Source organism: Oryza brachyantha, chromosome 3 (genome assembly GCF_000231095.2).
Source record: "Oryza brachyantha chromosome 3, ObraRS2, whole genome shotgun sequence".
Taxonomy (NCBI): domain Eukaryota; kingdom Viridiplantae; phylum Streptophyta; class Magnoliopsida; order Poales; family Poaceae; genus Oryza; species Oryza brachyantha.
In genome coordinates, this window is record NC_023165.2 from 7314288 (window position 1) to 7328592 (window position 14305).

Here is a 14305-nt window from a genome sequence, read left to right on the forward strand (position 1 = left end):
TGAATTGATCATCTTGAGCAGTATGTAACGCTGACATTCAGTATTTACATCCACCCACCGCGCAAAAATATACTCGCTATATGACAAGAAAACCGACATCTGAACAATAGCTCGTCCACGCTGCTGCTGATTTCTGACTGCAGAGTCAGAAGTTCAGAAAGAGCCTGTTCCACTACTTCCAGCATGTATAATGGAGTGTCATGTTGGATCAATTCTGCTAAAATTTATGTTTGCATAGAAGCATTGTCTAAGGTTCACCTAAGAGTCGTCGATTTACCTATCAAGAGCTTGTTAAAAGGAACCAACCATGACAACATAACAGTAAGGCAGCACGAGTGATAACTCTGGGCATTTTGATTGTACATAGCATACCAAAGAGTTTGGATGCACAATACATAATACGTTTAGTCCCATGCGAGCATAGCTTATAAAGAAAAGACATCCACGAGGCGATAGTTTGGAGGAAGATAATAGCTAATTTTGCAAATATGGAGCTCATCCTCTCAACCACGTGTTCCTGTATGATGAGTTATCCCGCAGCGAAGCATCGTGTGGTTTGTACTCCATCAAATAGCTGTGTGGCAGCTTCAGATGCCTCTTAATTGAATCTCTTAATGTCATCACAGCCTGCACGCACAAGAATGGAAGTAAGTACTGATCCAATGTTCAAACACTGAAGCTGTTGAAGCATATCTGCAGATGTGCTGTCCCAAACCTGGTGGTCAGATGCATTACGGTTCCAAACACTTAGAATATCTTCATTGAAACGAACACTGAGTACAACGCCACAAACATCATCACTACAATCAAGTTGATCACCAACTAGCACCAGCACCTGAGATATAAACACAACAAGCAAACAGAGTTAAAATTCAAACATTCACAATTCACAGACATGCACCATAAAAAACAGTCTGGTGAGATATTGCAAACCATCTATAAGTTATAACAGACCAGAAAAAATGTATGTGCATTGCACCGGGTTAAGTTATTTTAATTGCGCAAATTTAAATACATGTTAAAAATAAGTTTTGAAAACAATTTGCGCGTCTGAGTCGGGAATAGTAAGTGTGGTTAACATACGATTGATTTGGGAAGCGTAAATTGCATCAAGAAGCTTATAATTGACAATAGTAAATTGTGCTCAACATCATAAATAAATCAAATAAGGGGTGATCTTTAGACAACGAAGGAGGATGAAGGCACACTAGACCTTGTTATGACATTTTCAATCAAGTTCTCCGAGTCCTACTCCCTTTGATTTTTTAATGCAAATATTCATGAGCTGCTGCATCTGAAGAGTCCAGCATTGATTTAAACATCCTATATGCAGCTCCACCATAATCAAATATGGCAATTTGGACTTAGGAAGTATCAAAGATAAAGAGAATATTTGATTTTCCATCTCTTTGTAAGCCTGAGTTTGTTTTGTTCTTTCAGTCTCAATATCAAACAGCAGAAAATTAGTTCCGTATGATAGTAAGCAGTCTAGCTAATAGTACATTTGTACCTACTGCCCCATTATAAATTGACGAGTGATACGGATGTGCTACCTTTTTGGTGATAGAAATTGAAATTCCTTGATACAATTCTAAAATCTTTTTTTTTAGCACAGTTTGTTTACCATGTTCAATACCATTGTTAGTCAGAATCTCCCATTGCAACGCACTGAGGTTTCATCTAGTTTGACATACTGCTGAGTACCATATTATGGCCCTGCTCAGCTGCCATTGCTGCTGCGCAGGCCAGTAGCTGAAACTGTAGTACACAGTGGCAGTTGCTGGCTGCAGTAGCAGCAACAGGCAGCCAAGCAGGACATGTGATGTGCACAATGATTCCTACGGAAGCCTTCTTAATGAGTTCAAAGTTGTCTGGTATCTAAATGAGAGAACACACCACATCAACCAGCACAACTACACAAACCAAAGGAAAAGCAGTGGATAGAATAACAGAAAAAGAAAAGAAGATGTGAATGGAGGAAAAAAAGGGAGGGACCATGGATGTGGCACCAATGCTGAGCAGGCATGGAAGTTGAGATGACAGAAAAATATGGTTTAAACCAACTGGCTGTAACAGAGGTAATGTGGCAAACACACCTTCATAGCTAGACTATCCTGTCCTGGAACATGGAAATGATGTAATGTCACAATATTGACATGAAGCACAACCTCCTGTAGTCCTGTGCCATTTAGGACTATTTGATTTAAGGGGTGGATTGCCACAGGATCTATGGGTCCAGTGCGTGGCCACCCTATGTTTTTTATGCAATGTCCTTATTGCTCATCATCTATATTAAGACCATGTGAAATGGCGTCGTAAAAGGATGGATATATTATGTTTGGAAACCAGATAATATTATGTTTGTCGAAGTAGGCCAATTCAAAATGGCATAAACTAAGCAGGTTTTGGGGGATGATGGTATGTTACACACCCATCGCCCAACAAGATCTTCCGTGACTCTCTGACTATCTATACTACTTTATATGTCTCTAATGGTGGTGGCAGTGAATCTGCCACCCCCATTGCTTTCTACAATTCTTTTGCAAAATAACACATGGTATTTTCTGATATTATGAAATAGTGGTTCAAACAAGTGATATCACTATAGTTGATAAAAAAATCCCTATAACATTTTGTAATATAATTCCATAGCGAAGCATGGGCATTTTGCTAGTAAGATAGATATTTGTGAGAACATGTGAGATGCTTGCAACATCTTTATGTAGAAAAAGTAACCATATACATATGTGTGTGTATGTATGTGTGTTTTGGCTCATCTCATATTGTCATGTATATAGTTTTCAGAACTTTGAATGATTATTTCATTATATATCTTATAAGTATATAATTTGGCATCTATCACTACAGATGGACACTTACTAAATGATTAGCCTCCTGAAAACCCGAATGCATATACAGTAAAATGTAGATGTATTTACCAAATCCTCCCAGAAACGACCAGAGACAGCCTTCTTGAACCTTATGATCCACTTGCCACCACTCCGATTTGCAGGATCCTGTTCAGTCAAAGCTCCATTAACAACTAGAAACGTTGAGAGATATAATACTACACGAAACAACCACAGGGTAACACCACCGTGTACACTGAATAGTACCTCCCAAAGTGGCCGGATGCCCTCCTTGAAAAGATGCAAGTCGGTGGGGCTTGGCAGGGAAGCCGGGCGCGTGAGGTGGCAGTAGCAAACCCAGAACGACTCAACCTACAGGCCACCCAAAGTCCCAAACAGCATCAGCAATCCGATCAGCCGCACACTGCACCGCAACTAGAAAATCCCCTAGTAGGAACAAAATACGCAGAGACGTACAGTGCTGAAGTCGACGATCTTCTTGATGTTGTCCTCGTAGGACTGCGACCTCGCCCCAGGAGTCCGGCGCGTGTACCACAGCACGAATTTACGCTGAGGGGGGGAGCACAGAAAGGCAGCAAGGGTTACATACATCTATATTCTCGATCTCTAATCTCTACCGCCACGCGCGCGCCGGAGAAGCAGAGCTTCCTCCTTTGTACTCGGAACGAGTGAAGGGGGGGACAGAAACTGGATCTAACGGCGGCGGCGGCGGGACTTACCCTGAGGGGGTGGAGGCCGGCCTTGAGCTCGCGGTTGCGGCGCTCGTTCTCCTCCGCCTCCGCCTCGTCCTCGTCGGCGGAAGGGGCAGCGGCCTCGTCGTGCGACGGGTGCTGCTGCTCCTCCTGCTCGGCCTCCCTCTTCTCCGCCGCCGGCTCCATGGGCGGCGCGGCCTCTGCTGCGGGGGCGATTTGGTCCGGTTGGGTGTTTTGCCTGTTTGGTCAGTGGAGTCGAGAGGGATGATTGCTGGATGGGTTGGGGGACTTTCACTTGGGAAACGGAACTGGGGAAGAGGATACGCGGAGATGACGAAAAGTGGCCTGCTGGCTCTTATGGGCTTCGTCCTTTTGGGCTCTCTCCAGGACGAACCGTGTTTATCTTTTCCGTATCCTCTTTCTCTCTCTCTCAATTGCGTCTATATCTTTGATTTAAATTGTGCTTTTTACCTCTATCTTTTTGACATTATCATTTCGCCTTTGTCCCTTGTTTTTTAATTGAAGTTTGTGTTTTTTCCTATTTCAGTGAGAGGGCTTAGCGGTGTTCAAATTCAAGTCAAAACAGGGTGAAAAATCTTAGCACCAGGCGTCTCTGATGCAGGGTTTGCAAAACCGCGAAAACCGTGGCGGTTACCGCGGTAACCGTGCTCTCCGCGGAGGCACAGTTTCGGTAAGCCGCAGTAACCGAGTTTAAATTTGAGGAAAATTTAAAAAAATTGAGGAAATTTAATAAAAAAAATATATGTGGTATATGTTGATATATAGTGTAGTTTTGTTAAAGAAATTAATGAAAAAATGTATTCTCAGCGTAATTAAAAATCATAAACGAGTATTTTGGGAAACAAAATTAAAAAATAGCCTATTGCAAGTAATATTTCATAGGAAGATGGTTAAGAATATTTTGTGTTGAGTCATTATTAATTTACACTAGATACTAGGGTACATAATGTTGAAATACAAATATACAACGATGGATATATGAAAAATATGTATAGAGAAAAATTATATGTGCATCTTAATACGTATATAATAGTTTTATTCCTAATAATGGGTAGTAGTTATAGTCGTGACGTAACAATCAAAATGAAGTTGTTATTACTTGTTATTGGAGCGAATTATTTGGTGAAGGGTGATATGCCGGTGTATGTGTATGTTACATATATTAAGAATTTAGAAAATATCATGTGAAAATTTTCTTGTTTTCCCTATAACATGTTCTATTGTCATAAATATAGTCACAAAATATTTTCCTATTTTTCATGTATTTTTTAGATTTTTTAAAGTTTTTTTATTTGACATCACACCCGCGGTCTCCTCACGGTAACCACGGTTTCCTCGTGATAACCATGGTTTCGGCTAAAAAACCGCGCGGTAAGCCGCGGTAACCGTCGTTCTCGTGTGTTGTTCCAGCAAGTAGGTACCGCGGTTTTCGTGGCCTACCGCGCGGTAAGCCGCGTGAGTTTAAATTCAAATTTTTTGAATCAAATTTATCCCGGTTTTTGCGGTTACTGTGCAGGATCCATGAGAGCGCGGTACCGCGGTTTTGACGGCTTGCGCAGTAAGGGAAACCCTGGTCTGATCTCATTTTTATGTGAAAATTCAGATCGTAATAATTGATGTAAATACAAGGACAATATTACAAAGTGCTAAAAAATTAAATCTACCAAATACATACATGTGTTTGACATCCTTAGATCCATTCAACGAAATAGGAGTAACCGCCTAACCGGGCAACACAAGCTTCAATAAAAAAAAAACCAAACAGCAAAAGACAGGATTAAAATCATTTTCAAACATTGGTATGAATACAATTGCCACACTGAGTTTTATAGGGATCATTTCAGTTTATAAGGAAACAAATTATTTGAAATTTTATAACTAAAACGACAAGTAGCTAAGTTACATGTATATATGGTGTAAAAAATAACCATATACTTATATTTCAAATGATTTCACACGATACTTGTTTTATACTAAGTATCTATTAAACATATATTTGGTGATAAATCAGTAGTTAAGGTTTGATTTGAAATTTTTTCAAAGCTCGAGAAGATATGTAAGCTGTTGCGCCTCTCCGGACGCCAACATTGTTAAGGAGGTGGGTGATTTTGTCCTCATGTAACTCGAAAACAAAAGCCCCGTCGTCAAGGAGAAGATTCCCCATTTCCCTTCCCTTGACTATGTGACGTGGGCGTGGAACGCGCTTAAAGGTTACAAGGTGTCGTGGTTCCTTTTTGGGGTTTCTCTAGAGATTTATTTCAATAGATGTGTGGATGTTGATCTAGCATGTATTGGATTTTTATGTTACAAAATCATGGTGAATAACATTGAGTTCTTCATTCTAGATCGGGTAATGGGGAGCTGCTTGAAGCATTGGTTCAAATCGAACCAATGCGTTAGTATTTTTTTAAGTCGCTTGCACCTTATAATAGTTGGTTCTAGACGTGAACCGGCAACTATAAGTTCTATATATGCCGCTTATATAACATATGCATATAAAAAGGGTATCGGTGCCTCATACGGAATACCGGTCGAAATAGTGGACCCTCAACAATTGGTGCTTGTTAGGAGTTATATAGTAGGGTACAAATCTAAATACATCACATTATTAAATTTATTCGACCAAAATTTTAAAAAAGTTGGAATATCAGCAACTCATTTTAGTTTGAAACACTGAAATTATATGCCTATATTTTTTATAATTAATTTTGTCATGTATTTTGTTATGTTCTAAAATATACTCCATGTAAGATGTTTGACTTTTTTTGCTTGCAATGTTTGAGCATTTGTCTTATTCAAAAATTTATAGAAATATTATTTATTTTGCTTGTGACTTACTTTATTATAAAAAAAACTTTAAGTATGACTTATTGTTTTTTATATTTACACAAAATTTTTAAATAAGACAAATGATCAAACTTTTTAAAAAAATCAAACATCCTAAGTTATAAAAAGATAAAAAGTTAACAATGTCATGTATGTACCACAATGTTATGTATGTACCATAAAGTTATAATATATTACTAGCAAATCTACGTACGTACGGTGAAAAAGGAGAGAGGCGCGTCCAACTAATGGACGTGCCATTGTGAACTTTTAAGTGACAATTCACCCTATATGCTTCTGGCAAACGACACATTAATGGTCACCTTATTTTCGCGAATGTGATACACAAGCATACTCTTTTGATGAATATAGCCCATTCATTAACGTATGCGTCGATGTCTATAAACTTCGCGTGCGCTGTAGTTTGACTACAAAACTGGATTCATGCGTAATAGGCAGCGTGGCAAGAAAGTCTTGCTGTGGATAACCATCTGGCTCTTAATCCTTCTGTCCTTTTGTTTTAAAAGGAACTATAACCATTTAAGCTATGCCTGATGAGTAGTGATAAAACAAGCAAAAGAACAAAAATATCTTGTGGATAAAATTTTCATTTCTGTAATAGCAGTGGTTAAAAACAACAAAGATGATTCTAGACGGTATATTTACAAAAGAAAAATAATTAATGAATAATTTTTTTACATGTATTCATAGCGATCTAAAAGTCAGGGTTAGAAAAATAAAATTCGGTAAAAATCCCTCAAAATCAACTCTAAATTTAAGACTAAAAATTTAAATTTTGATTTATAAGTATTAAATAGAAGCGAACAGATAGATGTGAATGCTAAAAACTTAATTATAGCAAAGAAAAAAACTTAAAATCAATCCTAAAAATTAACTTTCGAAATTTAATTTTGCTTATGACTGACAAGCTAACGAATAGAAGATGAGAGGTTAGCTCTCTAATCAAGTTAAATCGAAGAAGCCATACTAGCTTTGCACGAAAAACTGGACAGTTTTAAGTGTTTTTGTAGTCACATGCTCGGTCGTGTAAGTCACGTTGCTATTGTGCCCGTTTAAGTTTGATAAAGTCTATTGTGTATATCTGCCTTTGGTTCAATTTCATAATTCACCATCAATTATGTTTACTTATATAATATTTTATCTTTATTGCTCAATTTATACATTTTATCATCATCGTCCAGGTAATCTCCATTAGCATTTGTACAATTTTATTATAATAATGGAAATACTAGTAGGATGAAAACTTCCAAAATTTAATTAAAAATTCTAAAATAACATATTATACACGTAAGGTTGCAAACATCTAAAATTTTCTCGAAACCTTAAAATATGATATTTTTATTTTTGCATAAATCTTGAAAGTTTCCGATCCGGTGGTATTTGGTCATTAGAAATAATCAACATTAACGAAGGCCAATGGGACGGAGACGGTATATCATAAAAGTAAGTAAAATCAATAGCTGAGCAAAGTCAAAAATAAATCATAGAGGTGGACTACGCATTATATTTTTTCTCTTACAGTTTATACATATCTCGCGTGATTAAGCGGAGCACGATAGCATTTACAAAAGCAACGCTCCTACACTCGCACTAATTTTACCCCACTACCGCGAAGCCAGTTTCTCCGTATACACCTCCCCACTTTCCCCTCTTCCTTCCGCCACCTCCCCCACGAACGCAAACCCCCCACAAGTACCACCTCACAAATGCTCCATTAGCTCCCGAAATCCAAACCACCCCTCTCCCCTCACCCACCCACCACCCCATCCATCCAAGTCCGGGGCGGCGGGGCGGCGGCACCGGAGATGACTACCCGATCCAACGGCGAGCACCACCACGGCCCGCCCTCGTACCAGCAGCGGCGCCCGCACTACGGGGGCGCCCCGTACGGCGGCGGGTCGGCCTCGTTCCGCGGCTGCTGCTGCTGCATCTTCCTGCTGCTCACCTTCCTCGCCCTCCTCGCGCTCGCCGTCGCGCTCGTCGTGGTGCTCGTGGTGAAGCCGCGGAAGCCCCAGTTCGACCTCAACCAGGTGTCCGTCCAGTACCTCCTCGTCACCCCGCCTTCCTCGGCCGCCTCCGCGGGCACCATGGCCGCCACGGTCCCGGCCGCCGCCTACCTCTCTCTCAACATCACGCTCCTCTTCACCGCCGTGAACCCTAACAAGGTCGGCATCCGGTACGGCGCCACGGCGTTCGACGTCATGTACCACGGCGTGCCGCTCGGGGTGGCCGCCGTGCCTGGGTTCGAGCAGCCGGCGCACAGCACCCGCCTGCTCACGACCCGCGTCATCGTCGACCGCTTCAACGTGCTCCAGGCCGACGCCCAGGACCTCGTGCGCGACGCCGCGATCAACGACCGCGTCGACCTCCGTATCACCGGCGACGTCGCCGCCAAGATCCTCGTGCTCGGCTTCTCCTCACCGAAAGTCCAGGTAACCCCCCCCCTACCCACTCCCCTCACTCCCGCCGCAAGCGGCCGATGATGCGCGAGCTGATCGTGAAAGCTGCGTGTGAACGAACCCAGGTGTCGGTGGATTGCGCGATCGCCATCAGTCCGAGGAGGCAGTCACTGACATACAAGCAATGCGGCGTGGATGGCCTAAGCGTCTAGCAACAAACCACACTACCGCAGCAGCAACAGATGCACAAGGCCATAATCTAATGGAGATAGATAAGTGGATGTGACCCGTATTTGTCGATTCTAATCTCTCTCTAATCCTGGGTTCCGATTCCTGCATGTGGGGGGTAAATTTTGAGCTCTCTCACCTCACCTTAGAGGAGGAGGTCGCCGCTGATTTTTTTTTGTGAATTACTGTCCGGTAATTAATTATCTCTATCCACCAATTCGCCATGGTCATTTAGGCACTCATCATTTCAATTTTCATCCCATCGCCATTGCCATTGCCAATTAGTCCATTGCTTAGGGGCAAAGGGAAGTGGTGGGAGCGAGCGAGCGGGTGGGATCTGTCATCTGTCCGCTTTCCGCTCGCTCCTCCTCCCCCTTGTTCGGGTCCGTTTGGTGCGTGCCATTGTTTTCGCGGCGTGGTGTTTATTCGTTTCGGCTCGGAGTTGGTGGGACTCCGCTGTCCGGTGCACGCTGCCACTCGGCCATGTCCATGTCCTCTCCTGGGTGGTAATCTGGCAGGTTCTCAGCCGGCTCCGGCAGCGGCGCTGCGGCGTGGGGACGAACGAGTTAGGCCGTGCGGCCGTGTGGGTGGGTTGGTCTCAACTTTTCACCGCCGTGGTGGTGGACTGGTGGGGACTGGGAGAGCGGGAGCACTGGTGGTGGCGATGGTGGCGGTGAAACCGTCAACTGTTTTTTAGTAGTAGTATTTACGGTTATACCTGGAAACGGGGACATGGGTTAGGCGATAAACCATTTGTAAATGCAGACATGCAGAGTCGCGGAAGAACGTCTGAGGAAGGAGCGTGCCTTTTCGGGTCGTGTCGAGTGTCAGACGGCAGGAATATCCTAGAAGAGTATCCGAGTTGCCGACTTAATAAGGATTAAGTGTCATTAACCTGGTTGAAGTCGTCCTGGCTCTAAATCTCGGTTTGCACATGGCATGCCATTTTTGTTTTTGATTGCTGGGCTCCTGGCTACAACCCTGATGCACGAACGCGTTATTATCATGCCGAATTTTAAACCGTATCGTCGTACTCGAATTTATTGGTTTGTACAAGGATCATCCAAGTTCCTTATTGGTAGATCCTTTGATCGAATCGAAATTTTGCCATAGAGACAGACACTCAAGAGGTTTTTGCTGAATTAGTTTGTTGCGGCTGTATATCGGATATCCCGGACACAGCACCAGGTTTGGACTTCCCAGGCTACGTCAGTATCGTGATTAACCAGCTTGAATCTCAGTTTGCTTTGACTTAACCAACACAAGTCGCTGCTCTCACAATCCGTTGATTGCGGCCGGTGGGAGATTACGTTGGTACGTTGCGGCAGGCTGTCGTAGTCGTGAAATGTATCCGCTCCTCGCTGGGGGTCAGTTTTTTGTGCTCTTCCCGTTGAGTTCGCTTGACGTTTTTGCCTTTTTATTTGGTGCTTAGCGACAATCATTGCTGACCTAACCGAGACTCGCGAGCTACCGTAACCTCGCCGTTTCCTACTACGTCGCTGGGACCTGGACGTGTGCGTCACAATCATCGCCACGGTCTTCTCGGATTTTTTTTCCCCTACGTCCGTTTGCATCTCGCTGTTACGATTGCAACTTTTCTTTGTTTTTTCTCTCCATCGAAGAAGCTGTTAGTGAGGAAGAGAATGGCACTGGGTGGTCGAGTTAGGCTGTCACGGCGCGAGTCACGTCTGGTATGGATTGGTTGGTGTGCGCTTGCGCTGTTCGTGTTTGGTACTCGGACGGAGTACTTTCATGCGGTCAATGGCAGTTTCATCCGTCAATACGATGCGGTGGTACTACTGGAGTACACTGTAGAACATTTTGCCTCTGGACCGCACCAGCAGACGTTTTTGGGGAATCGTTTGTTGGGCGCAACCGTGCAAGAGATGGGGAAATGTACCGGTGCCAGACTGCCAGTGGACGGGCAGTGGTTTTATTGCTCTGTTACGTGCAGCGAATCCAATATCTGGATGACCTGGAGGCCCTGACCTTTTGGAGCATGTGGTAATGTGGTATACTGTGAGAGACTGGAGGATTAATAGTAGTGTCATCTACTCAGCAGTTTTCAGTTTGACATGATTCCCGGGAGGGAATGAACACCACCAGGTGGCTTGATAATTGCAACTTCTGCAGACATTTGATATTTTCACTTTTGTATATGTTCGTGTTTATATCTGGAGGATGAAAGATTTTTTGTATTTTGTGTTAGTTGTTTAATCGTATAAACAATAAATTAAATACTAAAAATTTAAAATCTATTTAACAATAAGATGATGATCTTCTATATAAAACTATTTTGTAAAAAAATACACCGCTTAACTTATTATATCAGCTTCAATTTAATATACTTTTGCATCTTTAATTGTTCTGGTTAATTATTTAGTAATCGTATCGGCTAGATTGAGTCTTTCTTGGTTAGGTCTAGTGTTCTGATCAAAACTCGTATTGTTGCTAGTGATTACATCGATTCGGTGCTAAGGTAGTCTTGTATGTTGGATTATTTTGGTCGACCACTTTAAGTGATTTACGTTAACTTGATATTTATTATTTGATATATTCAATCTCTTGCATTCTCGGTTAGGTTTGATCTATTGGACTGTGTTTATCAAATAGTTTGTTTTAAGTTTTTTTTTGCTTGTGTTTTATCAGAGTTTCAACTGATAAGTTAATAGTCATTGGCTCATCAGATTGATAGTCTGTCTAGGTTTGCTAGCAAATCAATCTCTTATTAAGCGTGATCTGATGTTGTATCGGTTCGGTCCGACCTATCAAGGTTGTACGTAATAAGCTAAATTAGGTAGATTGTGTTGGTAGATCTATGCTTGCCATCGTGTAGTGGCAACCTCGACTAATCATCTACTTGTTGATCATAAAGTTTGATCTATTTAGTATCTAGTCTGATATTGGCAGGCATAGTCTGATGTTGCATTGGTTCGGTCTGACCTATCAAGATTACTCCTAGTAAGCCATGTTAGATATTTTATAGACATTGATCGATCATCAGTTGGTTATATTCGATGATCCTTGCTAGTCTGTATTTCATTGCAATTATATAATATAGCCAATTGCCTTACGACAACGTTTCTGCACCAATCGGTTGGTCTTAATTTATCATCAATAGACTGGTCCGAACGAATCCTATCGACCTAGTGGGTGATCAACTGTTCAATATAATTTTATATTTCTTGTCAGTTATAGAGGTTAAGTTGACTAAAACGTCCAAACCCGATTTGATAGGACCTGCACTAGAGTTAAACAGATCTCCCAGTACTTTACATTTTGTTGTGAATTTCGTGTTAACACCAACATCTTGTTGACTGTTGGGCTAAACTTGGGCCGGAATAAACAACGTGCGTATTCATTTTACCATGTATAGCTATTTTCATAAAATCCCATCATCAAACTACTCTATAGCTCCACATGTATTAGTTTTTTCGTGATTTTTTCCGCAATTTTTCGATAACCACCACCATGTCATGACGGTTTGACCGGTTACCGCCGTAACCATGGCGGTTACCGGTTGTAAAATGAACCATGGTTGCAGTTTGCACATAAAACAGGGTGTAAATAGAACTTGCCACATCACTATAACAGTTTGATTAAGCAAAGTGGTCCTCTCTGGCCAAAACGACCATGGTTGCAGTTTGCACATAAAACAAGGTGTACATAGAATGTGCCGCATCACTAGTATATCAGTTTGATTAAGCAACGTGGTCCTCTGGGCAAAACGAGGTGCAAATCCTATCGCCACAATAACTGAGACATTGCTATACCAGAGGGTCGGGGTAAAAACGCAAGAGGCTGGTTGAGCTAATGTCGGCCCAGCAAACGAGCCCACGAGAGTAGCCTACCTCGAACGCACAGGAACCCAGTCACTCGGCAGGTATGCGAGCGCGACGCCCGCGCTGAGCGAGCCATCCACCACCTGCATGGACTGTCCGGCCATGAGCCCATGATCGACCTGACTTCGGCCGCGTTCGTTTTGGGTGCGTAAGTTAACTTACTTTTGACACGAAAAACTTATAATAGATTACATAATTAATTAATTATTACTTATTAAAAATATAAATAGATTAATATGATTTTTTAAAACAATTTTTCTATATATATTTTTTTAAAAATACACCGTTTAGCAGTTTAGAAAATATGCGCGTGAAAAATAAGAGGTAAGTTAACTTATGGGGATGAACCAACGCCGCCCTCCTCCCTCTCGCTATGTCGTATCCACCAGCACGCCACGTTGCACGTGCGCCGGAGCTCCTTCATGTTGGCTTCACTCTCGAATAGGATCCCAGTCTCAAACGGATCTATGATTTGAGCTAAGAATGTGCTCACTTAAAAATTATCGTATACGATTTGATAAATTTATTTTAGCAAATCAATGATAATGTTAAAATTGACAATATAATTTAATATATACACATTACGTAACACATATTTGTATTCAGATGATTATATATATATATATATATAGTATGGTGAGTTACAACTCACGGACTGCTCCATGAGTTTGGGTCCAAAAACATATCAAACCACCTCTGATTTTGATTTATATGGCTTACTAAATTCTTCATATCAAAATCTCGTAGAACGCAAAAAATTTTAATTTTGAAGTTTTTAAAATATTTTTTGAGATTTTTAAAAGTGACCGCACTATATTAATAAAATAATCAATGTGTTATGTATCGCTTTTAAAATCTCAAAAAAATACTTAAAAAACTTTAAAAATAAAAAATTTTACATGCTACAAGATTTTGATACGAAGAATCTAATGAACCATATAAATCAAAATTCAGAGGTGATTTGATATGTTTTTGACCCCGACTCACAGAGTAGACCTTGAGTTACAACTCACCATAGCTACTCTCTATATATATATACACACATATACATATATATATATATATATATATATATATATATACCAAGTAAACTTGGACTGCAAGGTATACCTGACATACTCTTTACCTACGCCCCCTACCCAATGTGAGTTTATTACCTATCTTAGGAGCCTAATCACATATACATGCTACGAGTCCTCAACACCTCGTTAAAATTGAGTCTGGCTACAACACGACATTCCGTGCTAACGGTGCATTATAACACATAACGCTCTTACACTTCAACGGCTGGTTTGAGAAAAATAAACAAACAGAGCCTCTGCGCATCACCGTGCCGCACCCACAACGCTCTGCCTTGCCCCCCATTGCCGCCTCTGACGCGCCATGCTTCGCCATGATACCTCGCC

At 41.5% G+C, this 14305-nt stretch overlaps 2 protein-coding genes across 2 annotated transcripts; one reads left to right on the forward strand and one right to left on the reverse strand.

The window, feature by feature from the left end:
* Positions 1 to 322: 322 nt before the first annotated feature.
* LOC102720775 (eukaryotic translation initiation factor NCBP) lies at positions 323 to 3842 on the reverse strand. Its single transcript, XM_006649724.2, has 6 exons — positions 3590 to 3842; positions 3327 to 3419; positions 3117 to 3221; positions 2940 to 3017; positions 716 to 835; positions 323 to 627 (listed from the first exon to the last, which is right to left on the reverse strand). The coding sequence occupies exons 1-6, from the start codon at positions 3746 to 3748 to the stop codon at positions 496 to 498; spliced, it is 687 nt and encodes a 228-aa protein (XP_006649787.1). The 5' UTR covers positions 3749 to 3842; the 3' UTR covers positions 323 to 495.
* A 4200-nt stretch (positions 3843 to 8042) lies between these two features.
* Positions 8043 to 9343, forward strand: LOC102721058. The gene is made up of 2 exons (XM_006649725.3): positions 8043 to 8862; positions 8955 to 9343. The coding sequence occupies exons 1-2, from the start codon at positions 8236 to 8238 to the stop codon at positions 9039 to 9041; spliced, it is 714 nt and encodes a 237-aa protein (XP_006649788.1). The 5' UTR covers positions 8043 to 8235; the 3' UTR covers positions 9042 to 9343.
* Positions 9344 to 14305: the final 4962 nt, after the last annotated feature.